Below are 9614 nucleotides of genomic sequence, written 5' to 3'. Positions count from 1 at the left end.
GGCTCAGCGGCCATGGCTCACGGGCCCAGCCGCTCCGCGGCATGTGGGATTTTCCCGGACCGGGGCAGGAACCGGTGTCCCCTGCATCGGCAGGCGGATTCTCAACCAGTGCGCCACCAGGGTAGCCCAAGGCCAATCGTCTTTAAAAAAAAAAAAAAATCCATTCTGCAAAAACTATTTTTATTATTCCTGTGAACTTATGACAAGGAATGTATCCAGGAACAAGGCTTCAAAATCTAAGCTATGTTCCACTGTTTGCAGTTTCCTTGGATTTTAACTAGGTGTGCAAGTTGACTTCTGACCATGGGGAATCCTCTCCATACATGGATTTATGGATTGTTGAGGCCATGGCAGATAACCAGTTCCGCAGAAGCAACTTCACGTTCTTCTGAGGAAGATCCATAGCACTGTGGAACAAGGAATATAAATGAGCGATGCCACAAGAGACTGCAGATGGGGTTACCAAGATACAACCCTCAAAAATGAACTCTGAAGGTGGAAAAACTACAAGAAAAAAAATATTAAAATAGGCGTTTTAAAAAGGTTTCAGCTATCATGTTAAGAGCACTGATGGACATTCAATAGACGGCACATGCTTCTTAGGCATGGAATGTATAAATCTGTTATAAAAAGAAACATTTTCAGCACTGCCAGAATTTAAAAACAAAAAACGAAAAACTCAAGCATCTAGAGGGGAAAACACCAAATGAAAAGATTCAAACTGTAGTAATGACTATTTGGCCTTTAACCATTTCCAGTTAAATTATATTTGAAAGCTCTCCCTCCCCCACTCATAGCCATACACAAGCACACCAATTTTTAAACATTTTATAATGGCCAAAGAAGGGGTTTACATAGATATATTTGTTAATGGAACTCATTTTTTAATAAGTTGCTAATTCATTTTAGCCTCACATCAGTTCCATCTCATTCCCCAGTCCCTTTCCTGATGTCTAACAGTGAATGTCCTGTACCATGAGGTCAGCTTCCTGTGGCACTTTGGGAATTATCTGTTTGGGGTTTAAATAAGTACAGTTTATAAAGTTCTCTGTCTCTTCCTCAGCCCCCACTAGGGTTGATAAAGGCATTTCCAGAGGCAAACGGTTCTCTTCCTCCCTCTGCTCTTCCTCCTCCAGCCCCTCCCCTTCCTCTGCATGCTCCGCCCCCTCCACCCCTTCCGCCCCCTCCGCCCCCTCCTCCACGGAGTCAGGCTCTTCGGCCTTCTCTTCGTCCTTGGCCTCTGCCTCTGCGTCCTCCTCCTCGCTCTCCAACTCCTTGCAGTCACAGTCCTCCTCGCCACACTTCTCCTCCTCCTCATTTCTCTCCTCTTCCTCTACCGGCTGTGGGCTTGGAGACTGGTTTTCCTCATCCGGGTCCGGACTGAAGGCTAGAGAGGGATTCTGCCCAAAGCTATACAAAGTTGCCCGCAGCTCCGCATCTTCCTCGCCACCGCTGGGGGGCGCATCGTTTCCGAAGGAGCCGGCCGCGGATGCGGTGCCGCCCGCCTGGGGCTGCTGGGCCCGCAGTGCCTCCTGCTGCCGCATATCCTCGTAGATATGGTTCATGATGAACTGGGTGGTGTTCCGCGGTGCCCGCAGGCCGGGTTCCCAACACCTGCACAGGTTGACCGGCCGCAGCAGCGTGCTCAGATCCTCTGAAGGGCTCCTCTGGAAGGAGCGGCGAGGGTCGCAGCGCAGGCCGCGGCCCTGGCGGCCCCAGTGCTTCTTCCTGGCCGGGGGCCTCGCCCAGCCGGGGTTACAGGGCCCGCGCCAGCAGGAGCAGCAGCAAAGGCAGAATGGGTGCAGGCCGTACACCCGGATCACTTGCACGCGGCCAGGGGGCTTCTGGAATCCCTCCAGAGGTGGGTGCCAGGGCCCTCCCCAGCGCCCCTAATTAGAATACACGGCCCAAGAGGGACATCTGGGTGGCTGGAACCAAGGTCCTGAGCCGTGCTGTTGCTTCCGCTGTTTCCTCGGGGGCTCATACTCGGCCTTGGGACCATAGCGATGCCACTGCCTGTAAACCGGAGCGCCCCTGCGCCTTCGATGGCAGGAAGACCAGGTGCTTAATGGGCCAGAGGACGCCCCCCCGTGGCCCAGGTTAAGCGGATCCTCTTTTCTATCGAGGGGCTGGGTCATGATTCAGGGAGCTCTGAGAGGTCTAAACGGAAGCGTCCTAGAAGCTGCCGTCAAGTTTGGCCAGATCTGACGGTCTGAAGAACCTCGTGTCTCTCTCTCTCTCTCTCTCTCTCTCTGTGCAGCACCACGTGCCTGCCGCTGGGATCACGCCTTTCTCTCCAAAAGGACCCCTCTTCTCTGCTCGCTCGATCGTTCTTCCACGTAATCTCTGCCCCTTGGCACCCCGGTTGTCTCGTCCAGGTGAGTTTGGGTGGGACTGGAGCTGGGTAAGGATGGTGGGGGAGGAAGGTATTGGTGGGCGACGCGCAGTGAGACCCGCTCCCGGGTCCCCCACACCCCCGCCTCACAGGAGGCTCGGACTGGGGACGGGAGAGGCAGGGGTTGCGCGTTACCTTGCGGCTCCTTCTCAACCCAGGTGCTTCACCGTCGCGTCCTGGCTAGACTGAGGCGGGGTGGGCAGCGGCAGCCTTTAAATACCGGCCAGGGGCCCCGGCGCACCCGCCGCATCCTTGGTTGCCCCGAGAGACAGCCAATTGGGGTTGAGGTCGTTCTCCCTGGGCGTGGAGTTGGGGTTCCACCCAGAACGAGGTTGCCCGTGAACATTCGCAGGGGGCTTGTGACGCAGTTTTTGAGGGAGGTGGCGAGGGGCGGGAGGCTGGGTTTGTGCTGCCCACGTTAGGAAACGCTTGAGGCAGTTTATTTGAACCCTTAAACCACCTTGAGGTGCGAGGTTGTGGAAGATGGACCTTCGGCTGAACGCAGAGGTGGGGGTTGGGGAAGAACTTGTGTATCGAAAAACAATATCCTACACCTTTGGGACGGCCCAGGGGGTAAAGAGAAAGCTCTCGGAGTCAGAAAACTGGGCCCCACTCCTTACCTTGTGGCCTGTGCCCACTCTTCTAAATCCTAGGAGCTCTGCGTCAACGTACCTGAAACAAGACGGCAAACGTTTATTGTGTGTGCTTACTGCGCGCAGGTGGGCTCATGGCACATAATCCTCACGCCTACTCAGGGAGTTAAGCATTGTTACCACATCTCATAGATTAGGAAACGAAATTAATCTACCTAAGGCTGTGGGACTGATGAATTTCAGGGCTAGTATTTAAACCTGAGCCTATTTGACCTCAGAGTCCAAATTCTCCATGAGATTACTATACTACACTGCCCAGGCACCTTAAATAGGACTCTGGTGATGAGTACAAGGAATCTGTATGGACTAGCAGTTTACTAATTGTAACATATGCAAAACATATGTCCGTAGATTAAACATTACCAGGATGTATACTATGTGTTTATACCTAAAAATGCTAGTATGCCAATTACATTTTTCCTTTTGTTAACCAGACAGTGTGGTACCTTGGGAGCTTTTATAGTATTAAGGTTAAGAATATGGGCTTTGATTTAAATAGACAAGAGCCTACCCTGAATGACACTATATGGTGGATACAAGTCATTAAACATTTATCCAAATCTAGAATGTACATCAAGAGTGACCCCTAATGTAAACTATGGACTTTTGGTGATAATGATGTGTCAATGTAGGTTCATTATTAACAAATGTACCACTCTGGTGGAGGATGTTTATAATGGAGGAGGCTATGTATAAGGGGGAGAGAGTGTATGAGGAATCGCTGTACCTTCTTCTCAGTTTTGCTGTGAATCTAAAACTGCTCTAAAAAACAAGGTCTATTTAAAAGTAGAGGTGTTTCCACTTCAACTCACCAGTTAATCTCCGGAAGCCTCCAGTTCCTTACCCATACCATGAGTATAGTTACAGTGCCTGTTCCAAAGAGTTATGTTAAGGATTAAGTAAGGTATTGATTAAAGCACTTAGCACAGGTACCCTGTGAGCACTCAGTAACTGTGAACTATCATCAGTATCACATTTACATGCTATAGGACTTGTAAAGAAATTGTTACAGTATACGTAAAGATAACTAACCCTCTGCCTAATGCAAAAATAGACATCCCCATCCTTGGGTCCTTTTCTTGTCCCACTTTTGAGAAACATCAAGAAAGTGCTACCAGCCTTGATCCTACAGAAAACCACTGAGTATATCTCCTTATAACCTTCCTGTGTTGAGTGGAATTGTGCAAAAATGGAACACTGCCCACTGGGAACCTGAGTCCATACAAGCTTCTATTGAATGATAGAGAAGCAAAATTAGGAGAAGCCCTGATGCATGCAAAGGTCATTTATGCCTTCCTGCTTGAAAATTGAGAACAGTACATGGATTCCTGGTTCAGCCCTCCACCCTTTGCTGTGGGACCTATAGATTCCACAGGCATCATTCAAGTTCATTTGCTCTGTGGTTTGTTGAGGAGACCAGCCTGCTTGACTCAAAGTGCAGAATGCTGACATTTTTAGCCTCCAATGTCTCTTTTTGGATGGAGACTCACACACTTGGCCTCAGCCTCTTATCTGCTTAGCTTGAAAGGGAATGGTGATAATCCAGATTTATTTTTCTAAGAATATACTTGGTATATGATATTGAGTTTTAATTAAGAGCTTTAGAAATTGAACATGTTGCTTAGTGGAATTCCCATCAGTTTCTTCTTTTTTTAAAAAATGATTAACTCACAGGTAATTAAGGACATCATTTTTTTGAACAGTTGATGTGAACTTTATACCAGTAATACTGGCTTTGTACACTTTTTTCATGGTGAGATATATATCTTTCGTATTCATCCTCCCTATTAAAAAACATTAATGCAGGATTGTTTTGTGCTACTCTTTCTTAAGAGAAGCAGCAAATTCCAATTTATGATTATTGGTTTTTTCAATAGATTGACATTGTAATACAGGTTGTTCATGTACTGGTAAATCACCCAAGAAAATTAGCACAAGAACATGTTAAAAACCACCGTCAGAAATGCAACTAAGAAATTTTAAAGACTTTTAAAATTGACCCATACTCTTTAAATGCTGCAAAATGAATTATTTTGATTCAACATTAAAATATAACACACCGTGTTTTTATATATTATATTCACTTATATTGCTACATAAAAAGTTCCCACAAACTTAGTTACTTAAAACAACATACATTTGTTATCTCAGAGTTTCTAAGGATCCTGGAACAGCTTAGTTGTGTCCTCTACTCAGGGTCTTACCAGGGCTGTGATCAAAGCATTTGGCCATTTGGGTTCTCATCCTGCAGCTCAATTAGGGAAAATCTGCTCCCCAAATTATTCATGTTCTTGGCAGAATTTGTTTCCTTGTGGCTGTATAACTGAGGGCCGTACCCTTTAGCTGTATGTTGGCTGAAGGAAGCCTTCAGGTTTCGAGGCAACCTTCAGGTCCTCGAGGACAGCAGTGGTTCTAGCGACTTCCCATAGTTCCCTTCCATGGGCTTCCTCAACAGGGCTGCTCACCCCATCAAGCCAGCCAAGAGCATCTCCTTAGTGCTTGCTGGCACAGTGAACACACACACACACACACACACACACACACACACACACACACGTGTATTATAATTATGGAGTTTGACTTTTGTGACATCACTCACCTTTGCCATATCCTATTGGTCAGAAACAAGGCCCAGGTCCTACCAGCACTCAAGGAGAGAGGATTACACAAAGGCATGAACACCAAGAGGCAGGAAATCATTGGGGATCAACTTAGAGTCTGTTTACCACATGTTTCAAGTCAATGCAGTAAAATATGTCCTTCATATTAACTAGTTACAGCTTTATTTGGGAGATTTTAATGATATTGTTGCATTTTGAAATTCTGATAAGTGCCACATGACAGCATTGGTTTTGCTATGTTTTATGTTACTCAGAGCATTATGTTGTTAAGTTGAAAACACTGCAGTCTTGGTGTTGATTTTTGTGCATTTGGGTGGCTTGAAAAGAATGAATCTTAACACTTGATGGCAGTAGTAACTCGTTCAAAATTCAGTCAGTGAAAGTCCTTATATGAAAGAAACTACGTGAAGTTAGACCCTTTATAAATATATTTGATCATGAATACCTTATTTAAATTACTCCAGGTTGCCAGTATTAATTATTATTTATTCTAGTGTGGTGGCATTGGGTATATTTATTAGAGTTTAGTATTTTTTGACTGGCTTTTGGAACTCAAACCTCAGCTAATTAAACTTGTAAATAAAATTCTTTAGAGAAAAGTTGGATATACCTGATACATTTGGTCAGAGAAATGAAATACAAGTATTTCAGATTTATATTTGTAACCAATGCATTGCTATGTTATACGAAAAATAATGTCAATAGAACTCATTTTATGCACTCTCAAAAACGTGCCTTTTTCCACCATGAATATAATCATGTAATTTGAAACCATCTAGCAGTTCCAGAGGCTAAATACAAGGTATTAAGCCTTTCTGACTTTTTGAAAGTGAGAAAAAAGGGATTTAAAATAACTCATTGCTTTCTCTTCATAATTTGGGAAGTTGTGGGGTTAGTTTGCAAATTGCTGAGGCATGCTGTGCATCAGGGAATACCACTGCAATATTTTCGAAACATTTATGAATTCTCATATTATTTAAGTAAATTAGGAAGGGAAAATTAACTTTGTAATGAGATAACTACAAAGACAATGTTGCTACAGATTTAAAGAGAAGTAAGGATGTGAATTTTACACTCATAATAGTACTATGTGTAGGTATTATTTGCTATCGTCCTTTGAAAATATTACTAACCCTATAATAACTCAGGGTTTTCAGACGATTAACACAACACATTTTAGGCCTGTCATCTGAAAAACCTGTGTATTCGGTAAGAATTACTTAGGAATTTTAAATGGAAATGTTTGCTTATAAATAGTTTTAAAGTACACTGTAATACGGGGCAATAAAATGTAGTGTCCTCCCTTTTGGAAAATAACCTGTAATATTTAGAGAAAAGTAAATGTGTGTAGCAAATTCATAAAGAAAAAAACGTTGTCATTAAAAAAAGGATTGTATTTAATCAGGGATCAGTTTTAGAGTTTTGGAGGCTAGGATGTCCAAGATCAAAGTCTCAGCTGATTTGGTTTTTAATGGGAGCTCTCTCCCTGGCTTGCACGTGGCTGACTTCTCATTATGTCCTCACATGGCTTTTCCTTAGTGCATGTGCACATACATAAACACGCACACACACACAAACACACACACAGAGTAATCTCTTTTTCTTCCTCTTCTTATAAGGGCACAAATCCCATCATGAGGACCCTATCTCATGACCTCATCTAACCCTAATTAAACTTCCAAAGGCCCCATCTCCAAACACCATCACATTGAGGGTTAGAGCTTCAACATATGAATTCTGGGGGTAAACGTTCAGTTCATAACAACTTCTCTGTCCAGCCTGTACACCACTTTCTTGTATTATAAAACAGGGAAAAGTCACATTCATAGTATTTGAGGCGGGACAGTGGGGTGGAATAGGATAGGCCTTTGGAGTCAGCCCTTAATCCAGGGCAAATTATTTAAGCTCTGCCTCTGATCTGTGACTTGGAATAGTTATTACTATCTCCAGCCTCTAAGATGTTGTGAATGAATACATGCAGAACACCTTAGTAGATGCCTGGTATGTTATTTTGTGTCCGAGAATTGGCTCCTATTATAACAATGTATATCCATGTAATGGGCTGATATGTGTTGTTCAGAATCCGTAGAGATGTATGTGCCGATATGACAAACATCACCAAGAAATATTTTTAAGTGAAACAAGCAAGGTGCAGAATAGTGATTATCTTTTGTGCTTAAAAATCCATGTTTACATCTACTGATACATACATATTGGTGATATATATATATATATATATATATATATATATATATATATACATGTAGCAAACGCATACACTTTTCTGTAAAAAAGGGGAAATTATTTATGTGCAAGTTTTTGTTTCTTATGGAAAACTTGATAAAAGTATGCAAGAAACCATTGACTATTTCTAAGGAGTGGAGCTTAGGGTTTGCTGCTGGAAGGAAACTCACATTTCATTGTATACTCTTTTGTTATCTTTCAGTTTTTAAGCAAGTGCCTGTATTATTATCATACATTTCAGAAAGATCAACTTTTTCTAGAAGGTACTCCTCAGCTTCTTCCCTACTGTGATTTTCATATCATTGTTTATGTTTTCCATTTTGTATATTTTATTTTTTTCACAGGCACAGAAATATGCCAGTGTCAGTTTAGGAAAGGTCTAAAATGAGTCGGCAGGTCTTTAAGATGATAAAATATTTTTCAAATACAAGCTATGTGTATTATTATGGTTATTTGCATGTTGTGATTATAATGAATATTTTTCCACAAAGCCATTATAATTTTCAAATATTTTTATTCTTTTCTTCATTTTCTTTAATGAATTTGAAAAAAGAAACATGTTTTAGTGGAAAAAAAAGGAGAGAAAAGTTTAATTAAAAACATTTAAATCTTCGCAATATACCTAAAATGTTAATTTTTATTATATGATTAATTTAAAATTATAAAGGATATGAATCCCTAAAACTTGCAAATTACATGTGATATATAAGAATATCTGTGAAATATTTTCTATCTTTTAGTTTTGCTCTTTCTGTACATCTTTTAGTTTATTCCTGATTCATCTCGTGTTTTCTTAGATTACTAAACTGCTATCATATATTAAAACTTTTAGCTGTATTTTATGTAATTATCTTTTAGAACACATTTTGAAAGTATCATGCTGAGTTTTCTTTTGGAAGAGAGCAGTAAGAATTGTTTTGTTATAGCAGGCATCATAACGCTGACCATTATCTGCAATTAGACAAGATTCCCAATAGGCAAACGAGGTAGGCATATGTAGGCTTGAGGAGTTTTGCTGAGATTGATAGGGTTTCCATCCAATCGAATATCCTCTAGTGCCTTACGAATATAAGTCAAATTTTTAACATTGCAGAAGGTATCTTCACGCATCTCCAGAATGTTGTTATTCTAAAAAAGATTAAAATAAATGATTAGACATGATATAACATATTCTTGGTATTGATTAATAATATAGTCCATTTTGCTTCACCCCTGTTTTTACTCTTTCATTCCTTCTCTCATCCAAAAATGCACGTTATGTGATTATTATACATCAAGCATTTTGTAAGCAGTGGGGATAAATCAATTAACATAATACACAAGTATGGAGCTTGTACTTCAGTAATGGGAGTATACAATAAGGAGGTGAAAAAACAAATTTAAAGAAAACAAGTTATTTCCAAAAACGATGTGAACTCAGAAGAAAGGATGGTGACTGTGACAAGTTATCTTAAGAGGCAACAGTGGAGCTGAGCATGGAGTGACAAGGAGACATGGGCATGGAAAGAGCTGAGGCAAGAATATCCCAGGCAGAGAGAACACCAAGTTCCAATTCTGAGTAATTATTATGGAAAGTTTAAGAATGGGGAAAAAAGTCAACATGGCTAAATTGAAGTGAGGGAGAGAGTAAGCAAATGTCAGGAAGATATAGATCTGGGCAGGGCCCAGAACTAGACTTTTTTTTTTTTTTTTTTTTTTTTT

At 41.6% G+C, this 9614-nt stretch overlaps 2 protein-coding genes across 2 annotated transcripts in view; both read right to left on the bottom strand.

The window, feature by feature from the left end:
• Positions 1 to 953: 953 nt before the first annotated feature.
• Positions 954 to 2138, bottom strand: CCER1 (coiled-coil glutamate rich protein 1). Its single transcript, XM_007472323.1, is given in 1 exon segment — positions 954 to 2138. A coding segment is annotated over 1 exon segment (1185 nt).
• A 6269-nt stretch (positions 2139 to 8407) lies between these two features.
• The window catches only part of EPYC (epiphycan), a 38397-nt gene continuing 37190 nt past the window's right edge, over positions 8408 to 9614 (bottom strand). Inside the window, exon 7 of the mRNA XM_007449110.1 lies at positions 8408 to 9041. Within this exon, the coding sequence (XP_007449172.1) occupies positions 8871 to 9041 (171 nt within the window). The 3' untranslated portion in view covers positions 8408 to 8870. The remainder of the gene's footprint in view (positions 9042 to 9614) is intronic.

Source organism: Lipotes vexillifer, unplaced genomic scaffold (assembly GCF_000442215.2).
Source record: "Lipotes vexillifer unplaced genomic scaffold, Lipotes_vexillifer_v1.1 scaffold415, whole genome shotgun sequence".
Taxonomy (NCBI): domain Eukaryota; kingdom Metazoa; phylum Chordata; class Mammalia; order Artiodactyla; family Lipotidae; genus Lipotes; species Lipotes vexillifer.
This window is presented reverse-complemented; position numbering and strand designations above follow the sequence as displayed.